The sequence below is a fragment of the Acanthopagrus latus genome, chromosome 15 (genome assembly GCF_904848185.1).
Source record: "Acanthopagrus latus isolate v.2019 chromosome 15, fAcaLat1.1, whole genome shotgun sequence".
Classification (NCBI taxonomy): Eukaryota; Metazoa; Chordata; class Actinopteri; order Spariformes; family Sparidae; genus Acanthopagrus; species Acanthopagrus latus.
Genome location: NC_051053.1, coordinates 28293807 through 28310112, shown reverse-complemented (window position 1 = coordinate 28310112; position 16306 = coordinate 28293807). Strand labels below are relative to the sequence as shown.

Sequence of the window (16306 nt, the reverse complement as noted above, 5' to 3'; positions counted from 1 at the left end):
CAACACATACAGAAAACATCCTTAAATCACAGGTGGACCTCGTCAACACGGGTCTTCAAGTGAAAGTGATGTATTTGGACCAGCTTCAGGCCCGGCAGCTTTAGTTCTGCCTCTTGTTGTTACAAGTTAACATTCAATCAAACGTGGAACAAACCAGTTGAGATACAGTAAATCTGGACACTTCAGAGCTCCTGGAGCTCCTCGCTCAGTTTCTCACTCCGTCCCCGTCAGAAGTCGGACATCCTGCCAGGAAGAAGGAAAGGTCGTGACATCATCAGGCTCCAATCAGTCCGAACTTCCTGTTTGATTGCAGTATTGTTATTATCCCTTCACATCATTTGGAGAGGAAATCAGGTTCTAACTTCTCTTAAGTGTTCTTTCGTTTTTTGGAGACGTCTCTTCATCAGAAGTCCGACGATGTGGATGCATTAATGAGTTTCTTCATCATCTCCCATAGACTTCGATACAAATTCTGATGACCCGTTTTCTTCAGGTTCCTGCAGGTGTGCTGTAGCCATCGAAGTGAAGTGAAGTGATGTCGTTCAGGTCTTTGAGCTGTGCTCAGTTCAACCAGACATACAGCGCTTTACTTTAACGGTTTGTTCTGTTGAGTCGGATTAAAGAGTCAAATCATTCCGGATTTAACAAGAACGGCAAGATGGCCGACACCACAGGTGTTCACCAATGTTTATTTTCACTAATCATGTAAAAACTGGAGCAGGTGTGTTTATTCTTCATTGTCCTCTGGGAGGAAGTTGTTCAGTTTGTACATAAATCATGTGAAGAACATGAATAGATGACAAACAGCGTCCACATTTCCTCAGTTCACCCAAAATATATGAAGTTTATATCAGTTTAAAGATTTTAGAAAGATAAAAGTTCAAACCTTCAACAACTTTTCTCTCCATCAAGTGTCTCCGAACGCTGCAGACGGACAAAATGGAACCTGAGAAATTCAACAGCTGCTGGTGTTAAACCCGATTAAATGTTCTGGACTGTGTCCACATGAACAGAACTCAGCCGGTTCTAACTGAGACCTTCGTCTCTGCTTCATCTTCTCAACAACAAAACTGAGACACAGCAAACATGTGGGGAGGAGACAGACAGGTGAGACAGAGACAGGTGAGACAGAGACAGACAGGTGAGACAGAGGCAGACAGGTGAGACAGAGACAGGTGAGACAGAGGCAGACAGGTTAGACAGAGGCAGGTGAGACAGAGGCAGGTGAGACAGAGACAGGTGAGACAGAGGCAGACAGGTGAGACAGAGACAGGTGAGACAGAGACAGACAGGTTAGACAGAGGCAGGTGAGACAGAGGCAGACAGGTGAGACAGAGGCAGACAGGTGAGACAGAGGCAGACAGGTGAGACAGAGGCAGGTGAGACTGAGACAGAGACGGGTGAGACAGAGACGGGTGAGACAGAGGCAGACAGGTGAGACAGAGGCAGGTGAGACTGAGACAGAGACGGGTGAGACAGAGACGGGTGAGACAGACGGGTGAGACAGAGGCAGGTGTGTTAGGGTCAATGACATCATGTTCTAACATATATAATACAGTAAGGTGTTTCTGTGTTGGACCTTTGATACTTACTGTACATGTAACTGAGCTGCTGGTTGAAGACGACCTTTAGAGTTCTGCGACCCGACCCTGATGTGAATACTTTGTACTGTCTGAGGTTCTGAAGTCACCTTCTGTTTAATAAACATGTCTGAAATTAATCTGAACTTTTTTCTTTTGCTGTTTCTCATTTAACTGAACACAAACAACCACAGTGTGAACATCAGAAGGGTTCTGGTGAAGGGATGAGACAGAAAGCTCCAGAACACGGTGAAGTTAATCTGAAGAACTTGGACTCATCGGTGCCGTTACATGTTGGACCTGCAGGAGCTCAGTGACGTCAGAAGATGGCGCTAATGTGACACCGGGGATGTGAGCAGCCGTCTGAGCTCAGAGAAGAAGACAGAGGAGGTCTGTGTACATGCAGAGAATGAGCGAGCTGCTGAGGATCACGTTTTTATAACGGACCTTAATAACAGTCGATCCGAACCCGAAGTAAAGTAGCTGCAAGTCTCGGTTCTGCATCAGAGACTCGCTGCAGCCCGGAGCTGGTTGACCGCGGGAAGCCAGAGCATCTCTGCGGGAGGAGATGTACCGTGGTCGGCCTCCGCCGAGAGGAGGCTACCCGCCTCCTTTCGAGGGCCGAGGTCCACCGCCTCCGAGGAATTACCCGGCACCGGACTACAGAGACGACAGGAACCGACCCAGACACCCGTACCACCCCGACTACCACGACCGTGCTCACCCGGACCCGTACCGCCGCTCCCCACCGCGCAGGAGGTACCCTTCCCCCGGGTCAGGAAGTCACCGAGGGGGAGAGTACTGGGCCGGAGGTCCGCCGAGAGAGGTCAGTCAGCCGGGTTCAAAATACGGTTTCATCTCTATCAGCATGTTTATTTCTTTACCAACAAACCATGGTCGGTTAATGTAACTGTCTCTTCACAATGCATTCTGGGTAAATACAGCTGTCCCATTAACCCGACACTTTGTTTATTAGCATCTGTACACCAGACTCCATTCAAAAACCTGTCAATTTAGCACAGTGTTAGCTGCCCGCTGGGTGAAGCAGTCGTTAACCTGAAGCTTTGTGTTGTATTACTGACCGACACACCAAGTAAACTACCAGTAACTTAAATATATTAGTTTAACTGTAATGACTTTGTAGTCGTTTTAGGTTAATTCGTATAGAAACACACCGTGTTAGCTAATATCGGCTAACATGAGCTGGCTGCTCAGCTCACTGTAAACGTGTGTTTCGGTGCAGCAGCTTGTTTCTCTCTTGATCAGCAGCTGATTCAAAGAAGACTGTGATGGTTTCTAAAAGATTTGAAGTGAAGTTCGCTAACTTTAATTGCTGGTCTGAGACTCAAAGCACGAATGAAATGTCAGATTTGTGAATGGAGTTCAGTGAGCTAGCTGGCTAACTGCCATCACCAACATCAGTCCAGTCAACAGCTGAACGTGACTCCAGCTCACAGAGAGCTTCGAGTCATTATTGAAGAGTTTCTGAACAACATTATTGTGTTTTTACCAAATTCAAAGTGTTGCTGCTGTTACATTAATTTCACTTTATTCATGTGAAGATCAGCTGTGAACTTCCTGATGAGAGAAGATCCATCACACTGAGCGTTTATCAGCTTCATCTGTGTTAACTTTGCTGTTTCACTGGCTGTTGATGGTGGACTGATTGATTAGTTTGTAATCCATAATAATCGTATCTATGTGAAGCTGAGGGACTTTTCTACCTGCTTCACGTCCTTCTGTCTTGTTACTAAACCGGAGGATGAGTGACTCAGGAAGCGTCTGTCTGCTGAGGTCAGTGTTGTTGGAGCAGGTGTGTTCAGCCAGCAGGTGATCAGGTGTGAGCTGAGCAGGAGGCTCCTGTCCCAGGAAGCCTCTCATCAGTGTGTCTCATTAATCTGTGTGTGCCAAACTTCTGTTGAGTTTTTGTGATTTCTTTGCAGAGGTCTCCGTCTCCTCGCGGGCCGGCTCCCCTGGACCACAAACTGCTCATCACCGTGGGCAACGAGCTGACCGGACCGTCTGGGTCGGCCCCCTCACGGCATCATGACAGGTACTCATGAGACGGATCGAGATTGTTGTCTAATTAGAATGTCAAACCACTGGAGCGAACACGAGTGTCCTCACACTGGTTCACGTTCTTATTATTTTGTAGTGTTTTAGTTTTACTGATGAGCTGAAGTTTAAAATCACTTGTCAGTAGAGATTCTTACAGAGTGAACGGCCCCTACAGATCTACATAGACTGTATGTGGCAACTGACTGTAGACACAGAGATTCAATGTGTTTATTACCTGAAACACAAACGGGAGGTTTCAGAGTCGGTAGTGTTTTTGAGCTTCCTGCAGTGTTTCTCTCAGGCAGCACTCTGCCTGTCAGCCGGATCACAGGGTCACACAGCAGCTTGTATCACAGCCTGAGAGGTCAAACCCAGTGCCGAGACACTGGCACCTTACTGATCAAACGTATCGATCATGTTCTCTAGTTGAGGGTGAGAAACACTGAATGTAAACAGAAGTGTAGTTGACAAGAAAACTCCACAGGAATCTTTGAGCTTATTGATCTGAGTTTGAGGTCATGATTGAAAAGTGACTCAGATGATCAATATGTTGATCAGCTCGTCTCTTCAATCATCTGAACAAGATTATTCAGGGAGATTAAAGTCAGTAAATTCAAGACGTTCATGAGAGGAAGACACTGGTTATAAATCAAGTCCAGTTAAAGTCTGTGTTTCCTGCAGAGACTACCCTCCTCGACCAGAGTACGAGCGGAGCCGGAGCCGCGGCCGGAGCCGACCTCGCAGCCACAGTCGGGACCGGAGTCCGGACCGGGGCCGGGCCAAGAGTCGGCCACGGAGCAAGAGTCGGCCACGGAGCAAGAGTCGGCCACGGAGCAAGAGTCGGCCACGGAGCAAGAGTCGCAGTCCGGACCGGAGCCGGGCCAAGAGCCGTGGCAGGAGCAAGAGTCGCCCCCGCAGCAGGTCCAGGTCCAGGTCCAGAGGACGAAGCAGAGGGCGGAGCTACAGCAAAGCAGCCAGCTACGGCCGCAGTAAGAGCCGGCAGAGGAATCGAAGCCGCAGTGCGAGTAGCAGCTCGAGCTCCAGCAGCCGCAGCGGAGACGACAGCAACATGAAATCCCAAAAGAAAGAGTTCAAAGAGCTGGAGACGGCTCGACGCAGGAAGGAGCTGGAGGAGATGCTGAGTCAGCCGACCAAATCCATCCTGAAGAGACGCAACGACTCTGAGGACTCGCCGTCCCTCAGGGTAGGACGCCACGACCGTCCGCTCATCAACAGGTCGATCACAATCCAGTCAGTGATGCAACACGACAGAACTGAGTGTTCAAACTCAGAGAGGAAGTCTGACAAACACAATACAGATCGATTGTGATCAATATCACAAAGGATCGACATTAATAAATGACATGAGTTGATGTTTGTGTCTGTTGTGGACTTGACGTTATCAGAGCTGATCATCAATAATTAAATGGATCAATAATAAATTGATGAGTTGATATTGTCGGTTTAAATGAAGCTAAAGTCAGTTACAGAGGAGGCAGCGTGTTGTCATGACGACAGTTGTTTCTTTAAATAAAGTTTGCGATGTCATTAAAGTGTGAGGACAGGATCTTTGTACTGAGGTGTCACTCTGCTCTGGTTCTCTTGTGTTTCAGAGCTCAGACTCTCCCAGAGCTCTGGAAGGCTCCAACATTTCTCGAGTGGCCGACCAGCTGCTGCTGGCCGTTAAAGGCATGGAGCCCCACAGGGTGGCCGCCATGCTGTCAGAGCTGCAGTCCCACCCACACACGACTCAACGCGCCGGCCTCGACGCCGAGATAAAAGAAATCCTCCACCTGCTGGGGGGGGCGGCGGGGGCCAGGGCTCAGGAGAAGGAGGAGGACGACATCGACGACGAAGAGAAATTCCTGTACGGGGACTCGGAGGAGCCCAAACCTCCACCGGCGTCCGAACCGCTCCAGCATCACGGGCTGGATCTGTACGGAGACGTGACAGAGGAGGCTCTGTACGGAGACTACACGCCGCAGAAGGCATCCGTCTCTCAGACTTACGGCCTCCCTCCGGTGGCCTCTCCTCACCTTCAGGCCCTTCCCACCATGGGGGAGATGGGTGGACGGTACCCGAGCCATCCCGCCATCGGCCCCGAGCAGAACATAACGGTGCAGGTGTCGAACCCTACCTGCCCGCCGGGGACAGAGCCACTGGAGGAGGGGGAGCGCCAGGCGCTGGAGGAGTACGAGAAGATCCAGGACCTGCTGAAGACCATCGGCCTGGACATGGACATGGCCGAGATCAGCAAGATGGCAGCCAGGACCAAAGAGCGGCTCCACGGGAACAAGCCGCCACCAAAGACCCCCACACGCCGCCAGCGTTACTCCTCAGACAGCTCGGACGGCAGCCGCCGCAGCCGGGACCGCAGGGGGCGGAGCCACAGCAGCAGCTCCAGCAGCAGCAGCAGGAGTCGCAGCCGCGGGCGCGGAGGCAGCTGGAGCAGTGACGACGGCCCCGGGAAGAGATCGGCTCCACCCAAACCTCACAATGACAGAGAGGCGACCGAGACGAAGGCGAAGCGGAGCGACCCGGCACTGCCGCGACAAATCACCCCCGACCCCAACACCCTCCCCCCTCACCCTGGCGTGCCCATCCCCACCTACCCACCCCCACCGGTCCACGGCATGATGCCCCCTAACTTCCCACCGCCGGGTTACGGCCAGTATGGAAACTACCTTCCCTACATGCACCAGCAATGGCCGCCCATGTACCCGCCCCCCAACATGAGCCTGCCCCCACAGACCAGCCCGGACGACTTCTCCCGCGCTCTGCCCTACAAAGAGGTGAAGAGTTGTGTTCAGGACGCCGAGAAGGGGAAAGTGAGCAGCCGGGACAGGAGAGAGTCTGAGGAGCAGAACAACGAGAGCCAGAAACAAAAGGTTTGACCTTCGTTGATCTTTCACTCATCGATCAAACTCACGAAGAACATGTGATACCTGATGATGAGAGCAGGTGAGACAGGTGTGATCAGGTGAGCTGAAGCTACTGTTTGTGTGTGTTCAGGTTCTGGAGGAGAGAGAGAAGCTGAAGCAGGAGAGAGAGGTCAGGATGAAGAAGAAAGAATATCTGATGAAGGAGCTGGAGAGACTCAGGAAGCAACAAGGTGAGTTCACACTCAGACGTCATGTTGCTCATCGGCCTTCACCTGCTCCTTTACAGATGGGAAGACTTCCTGTCTGTGGCAGACGCACAGCTGAGTGTCAGAGATCATCAGACGTGATGTCAGCGAATATGTGTAACTGGAACTTGAAATGAGACGGGAACGTGTTGTTCTGCGGTCAGTTTTTCCTCAATGTTTGTGATGTTTTCAGGCGAGCTCCTGAGGAAGAAGCGGCGGGAGAAGGGTGGCCACAAAGACCCTCTGCTGCAGGAGATCAGCCACCTGCAGGAGGACGTCATGACTCAGATCTCCAACCTACGCAAAGAGCACGAGGCTGCCGAGAAGAAACGCAACGAGATCGACAAGGTGGCACTCATCCTCGGCCTGAGCCCGTCCGACCGGCCCCGCAAGACCAGTAAGCTGGTTGAGGACCAGGAGGACGTGCCGCCGCCGCCACAGAAGGAGAAACGGGAGGCAGAGAGGAGTCCTGATGGACGACAGGCAGCCAGCAGCTCCACGATAAAGGTACAAACACCTGCAGAGCAGGTGAAACAGGAAGTACTTCTGACAGCTGTACAGCATAGCTAGGGCTCATTACTTTGACTTTTTATTGGACTTAAATACGTTGATCAGGAAAATGTGTGTTTGTGATATTGTGAACATCAGTAATTTGTTTATTTATGGTAAAGTTGAAGGTCAGTTATCAAATCAGATTTCAGATTAAAAGCTAAATATCAGCGTTGTCACCTGAACAACTTCCTGACTACATGAGCGACGTCCAGCTGCTCCTCTCTGACAGGAGGTGTGTCTCAGCATTTTCTGTTTGCTGACCTTTGCGCAACAAGTGATTTGATTTTGATTCGTAAAAGATTTTGTGAACATAACAAGTCGTTCAGCTCACACAGCAATCACGTGTTTTAAACATAGGAAATGTTTCTTGACAAGATCGTCTCGTCTTGTGTTGTTAGCTTGAACATAGATAGCTCAGTTCATCAAGTTTTCTTTACAGATTCAGAGAGTTTACTGGGAACTTTGTAAAGTTCCTAAACTGATGAATTTAGATTTTTTTGCGGATGAACAGTGTCGTGAAATGTTTATTAAAAGTCTCAAAAGGTATGTTGAGACTGGAATCGAGCTAAAACTTTAGAGCGAATAAGAGGTTACTGTCGGTATAAAAGCAGCTGATGGATTTTCACAAAATACGTGTTGATTAACGTCCTGGAGGCTGGAAGTCGATGAAGGTAAGAAACTTTCTAATTTTCAGATTTTGTGGAGTCAAGTTTATAAGAAGGAACTTGGATGTTTTTGTCAGTGAATCCGTTTGTCTTCCACCCACCATGTTGACTCTTCTCCATCTTTGTTTCTTAGCAGGCCTCAGCGGTGCCGCCTCCATCGAGAGCGTCCATGGACAAGACGCCCATCTGTGCAGCGCCGCCGCCGCCGACTTCGCTCCCGGATCCGTTTGAATACTATGACGCTGGAAACCACTGGTGCAAAAACTGTAATGTCACCTCTGGTTCAATGTTTGATTTTTTCACGCACTTGCATCACAAAACACATCGAAAGGTTTGTGACAGTTTTTGTATTTGACACAAGTTTTATAAATATTTCTAGCTGTATAAGACAATGTCTACTTTTTACTTAGGAGGAGGTTTGATATTCACACCTGTACAGTCCTTTAAGTGTTTGTGCTCTTACATTTAATTTTCTTTTTCTCTTCACAGACTCTGGACCCGTACGACCGGCCCTGGGCTTCCACTCCTAACAAAACTGTCAAGAACACATCGTCAGAAGAGAAGCTGACAAAACCCGCCAAAGGTACTCGGTCTCTACATTCATCATTTGTCTGAAAAGTTGTCATGACGCAGCTTTTGTCCTGATGATCCTGGTGTGAGAGTCCCTGAATGTTGTTAGCCGTCTTCCTCTTCCAGGTGGAGGTCAGTGTGGATCTCTGCTGCCGTTTCTGTGTCTCGTAATGAAAACAGTGCTAACGACGTGACAAAGACTCGTCCAACCACAGGAGACTCCTGTCCACACCGCTGATGTCAATTCATTAGTTTTACTTCTGATTCTCCAATGAATGCTGTAAATGTACCAACCTGCAGTAATATTTGGAGAAGTGCTTTAACTTCTCATCACAGGTGTGTTCGTCACTAAGAATTTGTCCAGATTTCCCGACATGGTAAACCTGGTATCACTGAGCAGTTGGCACTTTTCCATCGATTACTGCAGAGTTAAAACAACTGAACTAAGAATCATCTATTTCTTCAATATCTTATGAGGAAGTGTCCCCCCCCTTTAACCCTCTGCTGTCCTGACAGGTACTGGAAATGGAGCCGTCTATCAGGTAAACATGATTGACAGGTTATTTAATCTCCACCTGTGGGCTTAAAATGTGCTGCGTGTGTTTTGCTGCAGGTTCGGAGTTCTTGCTGCCCGTCAGAGGATTCTTCTGCCTGCTGTGTAAAGAGTTTTATGGAGACGCCATTTGTGCAGAAGAGCACGTCACCACACATGCTCACAATGAGAAATACAAGGTATTAAATCATGTGCAAGTGAAGAATCACCACACATGTACAAACAGAGATCGACCTGCCAGAGCACTTCAGGACAGTTTTTAGACAAAGCTTAACAGGCCTTTTCCACTGCAGGAACATACTGAAGTCTGATTTATCATGAAGCCATGTTTCTGGTTCTGCCCTGCTTTGGGGACGAGTTCCTGGAGCTAAATTTGGGTTAAGCTCAGCAGGTGAAATTAAATCCAGTTCTCTGAGATGGATGAAACGCAACAACCACCACGATTAATAACTTGGGACGTGTTTGGATACGTTTGACTGTACAGGTGATATTCTGTATATCTACACGTGTGGTTTGTTACTATTTTTTCCCTCTTTGGTCCCAAAACTGCTCTTGCTGGGGTCACCTTGTTGATTACATTCTCCCCAAACGGAGGCGGTATAAAACCACTGTTGGGTAATGTGAATAACCTTGACTAGCTTGCTAAAATGCAGTGTTCCTCTGGGCAAACCTTGGGTCTGGGTTCCACCCACCCGAACGCTGTTGCAGACCAAGTACACGCCCTCATGGCAACAGCACTCCCTGACAGCAGTGACCTCCCAGCAGGACAGAGCACCCTGACACCGCAGAATCTGCTCATGAATGACCCGGTCTGGCCTCCAAATTTCCCAGGTCCCACTTCAGTTGAACATGTGTTGGCAGTACTGGAACAAACCCGACCAGTGGTGGCCCTACCTTGCAACCCACAGGACCCAAAGGATCTGCCACGGTCATCCTGGTACCAGGTGCCACGGGATAACCCTATGAGTTCCTGTGTCCATGTCTTAACGGTGTGATCCACAGTGGGTCCTCAATTGATAGGACTTGTTCCTTACCCTCCCACAGATGTTCAATTAGATTTGGATCAGCAGAATTTGGAGGTCAGGGTGAGATTGTGTTGTGAGCTCATCGTCTCGTTCCTCAGGTCATTCCTGGGCAGTTTTGGCATTGTGCCTGTGTGCATCGTCCACTGTACTTGGTCTGTCACGGTGTTTGGGGATTCATGTCACTAACACCTGTATGAATGCCAGGAGGATTATAAAGACATGATCAGTGTTATTTACTTCACCCTTGTGGTTGTATTGTTGGTGCTTATTGATGTATCCAACATTTTTGTGTTAGTCAAACAGAACCAAAGTCTTTCAGGTTCTTAAAATTTCAAAGTTTTAAGAGCTCCATGTTATTGATCATGAAGGTCCTGCAGTAGAAGAGGCCTGTATATGTTGTGTGCTTTTTCTTTCATTGGTCATTTGAATTTTGACAGAATATTTACAGTCCGTGTTATATAAAGACCTTTAAGATTTTAAGTGTTTATATGTCAAGCAGAAGTTCTTGATGTAGTTTTCTCACGCTTTTGTCTGTCTGTTTTTAATGCCTTCTTCACCAGAAACAAATGTACGAGAATCCCTTGTATGAACAGAGGAGGAACCTGGACCGCCAGGCAGGACTGGCTTTAGAGACCAGTGCAAAGAAACGCAAACATGACGACGATGTGAAGGGAAACAAAGACAAGGATGAAAAGTCCAAACACAAAAAGGAGAAAAAAGACAAGGAGAAAAAGAAGGAAGAGGATGACACTGTTCTGAACGAAGAGAAATCCAAAGTTAAAAAGGAGGAGGAAGAGAGGCTGAAGCCAAGCAAGCGAGAGGAGGACTTAAACGATGCCCGAAGCCTGGAAGAGGAGAAGCCTTTTTACAATAAGGAAGATGAAAATGAAAAGTATAAATACAGCAAGAAAGATGATAAATACCGGTACAGCAGAGAGGAAGGGGAGAGGGGGAAATTCAGCAGAATAGATGAAGATGATGGATACAAATACAGTCGAGAAGGCGATTATCGGTACCGGTATCGCAGGGATGAAGGAGACAGATATGATGACCATCCCAGATATGGGCCAAGAGGAGATGAGGACAAGTTTAAACATGGTAAATATTCAGATTTCAGATCAAAATATGAAAGAGAGAGAGATGAAGGGAAACCGAAGGCTGAGAAGGAAGCCCCCAAAAAGCTAGAGCCGGCTAAACCAGTAGGGAAACCAGAGGTCACCAAACCTGAACCTCCACCAAAGCCCTATGACCCACCAAAAGTCTTTTGTGGTCCCAGTCCAGCCATGAGGGCAAAGCTCCGCAAGCAGAGCCAGGAAGCCGGCAAACCAGCACCTTCATTTGGGAAGTTCACATGGAAAAAGAAGGAGAATATTCTGGCAACGGAGGCACAGAAAGTGGCGGCGGACTTCATCAAGGAAGATGAAGCAGCAGCAAAACAGAGTCCAGTCTCACCAGAGGACTCTTTTGCGAAATCTATGGCTGTTGCTCAGGAAATCGCCCAGAAGTTGGGTGGGCAGCCAAACACAACTTCTCCCTGGGTATCCAACCAGGCCAGCCGGGGAAGGATCCGACCTAACCTCCCTGGACCTGCTGCATTCATGAGGAAAACAGCCATGTTGGGTAAACCTGCACCTCTGAACACCTTCCTCTCCATCAGACCCCAAAACACCAGTATATCAGGGCCTCCTTCAAAAGATGGATCTATATTCCCTGAACCTGCACCTCTGAATAGCTTTCCCTCCATCAGACCTCAAAAGACCAGTATACCAGCACCTCCTCCAAAAAATGGACCCATATTACCAGTTGGTAAACCTGGGCCATTTGAATTTATTTGTGCACCACCAGTTGCTGAACAGAAGCCATCTGAGGATAAACCTCTACAGCCAGTGTCAAGACGTAGTTCGTTTGAGGTTAAACCTGCACCACCAGTTTCTCATCCTGTACCAGTCCAGAAAAGGCCTCCATTGCCATCTGTGTCTAAATCTGTGTCATCTGAAGCGAATCCTGCACCATCTAAACCTACTCTTGCTTCATCCACAGCAAAATTGGCACAACCAACAATGATGAAGATAGTATCTGACGTGCCAGCTCCTGGAGTCCCAGAAAATGAGCAAACTCTTACAGTGTTCGTCAAGCCTCCACCTTTCATGGCTAAGGGTGATGGAGCTCAGAAGTCTGAAAAGCTCAAGAGTAACCTGGCTGCAGCCAAACGGCAGGAATTATTTGGCATCTTCTACAGCAGCCTTGGCCAAACGAGTGCCTCCTCCATCACCAAACCAGCAACAGACAACAGATCTGATGGCAATAGCACCAATAAAAGTCAACCTCCTACTGCACAAGCACAAAAACCACAACCTCAGAGTCCTTCTCCAACCCAGTCCCAACCTCCAGTTGTGGTCTGTACATCTCCACAACCAAACTCAAACAATTCCACCAGCCACCAAACCCAGCCAGATATTCAGATTGCTTCTGTTTGGTCTTTGCAGTCTACACCTGCTCAACAAACAGAGCCTGCCAGAGTGGGACCAACACCCCAAACTAAGCCCCAGCCCAATCTGAGTCCTCAGATACAAACAGAGCCACAAGCGGAAACCCAATTAGACCAGGACAGCCCGCCTCTGTCCCATCCGGAGACCCATCCTAATAGAACCCCAGATTGTGAATCCAAACCAGGCCCCAAAATTAGAGGCATGAAAACCCCTCCTGCCCCCCCCCCTGTCAGACAAACCAGATCCCAAACCAGATACCAGACCCGGCAGCAGAAGAGCCACTCTGAGCCAGAACTGACTTCTGGAGATTTTGACTCAGCAGCTTCAGACTCAAAGGGGCTGGACACATCAGAACCTGGGTCCGAGGGTGAACGTCAGATGACGGGGACAGTGGACTCTGAGGCTGGTGTTAACTGAGCTGACCGGACTGTGTGACTGGACTTGAAGGCAGCTGCAAGTGGTGAGAGAGACACTCAATCTGACGGACTTTAGATTCTCCTGACTCTTCATGTGTGTAAAGGACCAGTTGGATGTTTTAGTGAAACCATCTTGGTCTCGGTTCATCCAGCACAGAGATCATGGATGTCTTTGTCCTGCGTGGCACACAATCTTATTCTTTTACTGATGACAAAGAAACCCTCACGCACAAAACAGACTCTGAATATTTACTAAAAAGTTGTTACTGTCTGCCTCCATTGTTACACAGAAACACATGGCTGGCTGAAAAATAACAATGGAGCTCTGTCGCAAGCGACTTTGAGGCCAAAAGATCTGCATCTGTTTTTCATGGTTTGGGCTTGGCCACTTCAGTGGAACACAAGATCGTCCATAACATTTGATTTGTTTTTTCAGACATTGCTCTGACCTTCCAAAAGTGAATTCTTGGATAACAATTCCAGTTCTGCCTCTAAAATGACTAAAAAAAATCATATTTTGGTTGTAACCATAAGACACGTGGAAGCCTTGCCTCATTGTGATTGTCACAATATTTCTTGATAGCTCTGAAATAGGACACTGCAAGTTCCAAGCACCGTCCCGTTCAACTGTGTGCAACTGAACAGATTTTTACTAAAAACAAACTAAAAATCCAAACCAAAAGCAACTTCTGTAGCTCAAGTCAATGTTTTTCATTTTCTGAATGTATTTTGGTACAGACTTGAAGCAAAAGGCTTGGAGCTCATCATGAAAAATGAGTAAATAACATATTCAATGATAGAATTATTTAGTTATGATATCCACTTTCTCATCTGACTCAGTGGAGGACAGAAGAAAAGTTCCTAAAATGTCAAACTGTTCTTTCAAATCACATTTTCATCTTTCACGTGTTCACAGAAGTCTTTCCTCTTTCTTTCAGTATTTCTTTCTCCTCCAACAGGTAAAGTTTTCTATAACATCTGTTGTGTTCCATTCTTTGTAAGTCAGATTATTTTCCCTCTTTGAAAGAAGATGAGGTGTTTCTCACAGTTCAGTTGGAGAAATCAAAGTCTCATATCAGACCAAACTCATTTAGTTCATGCTGGCTGAAGATCCAGGAGCTGATTCCTAAACGTGCATCAGGTTTTCTCCCTGATTTCTGATCTGTGGTCAGTGTCTTTGTGTATCAGTAGAAACAAGCCCTTCATCTTGCAACATTTGTATTTTTAATAAAAAATTAGTGAGAAATAAGTAGCTTGTTTGTGTTGTGGTTCTTCTACACAGTCGGTAGTGTTAATATATGCAGATGATACCAGTGAGAGTTCAGGTGTTTTTAATGAAAACAGATATTTGGTGTCTTTTTCTTTCATCATCTCAACAAGACTTTATAACTATTGTTATGTCTTGAAGAATGTTATCAAAGCGTCTTCTCGTGATCAGATTTATTACTGGATGCTAACAAAGAAAGTGTGTGTTGATCTTGACATGAGAGATTAAAATTTAAAAACCTGAACAGTGGAGTGTAGTGAACCTGAACAGCGTTTTGTTCCTAGAACAACAGTTAAAGTAGCTTCAGGATCAATATTTTGATATACTGTTGGGGGTAAACTATGGAATAATTCCAATATACATTTCAAAAAGTGGAATTCCCTGTGGATTATTGAACTGATTTCAAAACTACGTTTGAGGGTTACAATTGTAAATTCTATTTTCCTATTTCTGAAAGGTAGCTTAGATACACAATATGCAACTTTTGCATCTAGAGAGCTCGAACAAAACAAAACCAAAGACGTTTGCAGACTGTTGTGAGGCGGGTCGGGTGGATTGTGGGTGCTGATCCAGACCTTCTGGAGGAACAAACACCCACATCAGATTCTTCTGTGTGGATCTGTCTTCACTCCTGTTGATCAGCAGTGATCCAGAGCTGACCTCCACTGTCGGGTGGTTCTGTTCTGTAATGTTGACCGCTGACTGGAACTGGAGGGGAAATGGACTTTACTTCATGAACGTAACGTTACAGAGAGGAGACAGAGAACCAGAACCAGAGTCTCTGCTGAGTGCTGACTTCACTCAGAGCTTCACGTGGATTCAAACAAACACACCCTTGAGACGAGGTGTTTTTAAATTTCACCACGTTACGTTTCGTCTTGTTCTTCTGCTTCCTTCCTCTCTGACAGGTGACCAGATGAAACTCACCTTTACCTCGAGGTCACTCATGAACGTCTCTGGTTTGAACATTGTTGGAAACATTTCGGATAATGTGACAACAAAACCCAACATGTAGAACAAAGGTCAGCGATGCGTTAGTGTTGTGCTTCTGCTTCTGCCTGTTCAGTCACTTCTTAATGAATTCACTTTGTTTTTACTCTGTTTTTTTTACTCTTTATAAAATACTAACCGAGCGCAGCGGCTGGTTTGCAGGTCAGTAATGTAAAAAGCATTTTGGTCTCTCAGTAATTTTAAAACAAGTAAACTACTCATTCAGTTTTGATCATTATGATTTGTGATATTAGACTACATGAAGGAAACTGATTGTCCTGAGCAGAAATAAGTATTTTCTTGTCATTGGTAACAAGTAATCTGATCCAGTGTGGACGAGAGAAAGACGCCAGAGTTTGAAATCTGTTGTGAGTGAAACACTGAATGTGGTTAAGAGTATTGATCAGTAAATGATTAGTAAACTGTGCTTTGTGTGTCAATAAATGTTTTGTGGTTCTTCTGCATGAAGCCGTCATTTATATGTTGCTGTGATATTTAACTGACGTCTGTCTTCCTGTTTGGACTGATTTAGTCCCATCGGATTATTAAAGAAGATTATACATGTTATGGTAATTGTGTTATGTGTTATTATAATTGTATTGTGTGTGTTAGTTCTGCAGCAGGTTGGTGCTAGAAGTGTGGAGAGGATTTTGGTTTCATAGTCGTCGACTTGGAGGACGAGTTTCCTGCAGAAAGGTAAGCTGAGCAGCTTCTTATAAACTTTTTTCACAAATATGTAGATTTATAGAAACGTGGTTTTATACATGGAGCTGTTTGGTGATGATGATGTTTTGAAGACATTTGCTTTAGCAGAGAAGATGTTGGTTAACATTTAGTTTTAGCTGCTGCAGAATAATGATAAAGATGATGTAACGATGAGGTCAGCAAACGGTCTGAAGGACGGAAACTAAACTACAAGAAGAAGTTATAACTTGTTGAAATGGTCCTTTAACAGAAGCAGCAGTGATTTGAATGTGGAATGATTTATGGAAGAGGAGTTATAATGTATGACTG

General features: G+C 46.7%; 1 protein-coding gene across 4 annotated transcripts; it reads left to right on the top strand.

The window, feature by feature from the left end:
* The first annotated feature begins 1925 nt into the window (after positions 1–1925).
* znf318 (zinc finger protein 318) lies at positions 1926–14284 on the top strand. 4 transcript variants are annotated; one of them, XM_037123141.1, is made up of 10 exons: positions 1926–2406; positions 3524–3633; positions 4320–4842; positions 5252–6526; positions 6651–6750; positions 6959–7272; positions 8119–8313; positions 8472–8565; positions 9166–9284; positions 10691–14284. In XM_037123141.1, exons 1-10 carry the CDS (start codon positions 2149–2151, stop codon positions 13034–13036), a joined length of 5334 nt encoding a protein of 1777 aa, XP_036979036.1. In that variant the 5' UTR covers positions 1926–2148; the 3' UTR covers positions 13037–14284. The 4 variants fall into 4 exon arrangements, with proteins under 4 accessions (XP_036979036.1, XP_036979035.1, XP_036979037.1 ...); XM_037123140.1 differs by having other exon boundaries at positions 1927–2406; positions 8116–8313; XM_037123142.1 differs by lacking the exons at positions 1926–2406; positions 4320–4842 and having other exon boundaries at positions 8116–8313.
* Positions 14285–16306: the final 2022 nt, after the last annotated feature.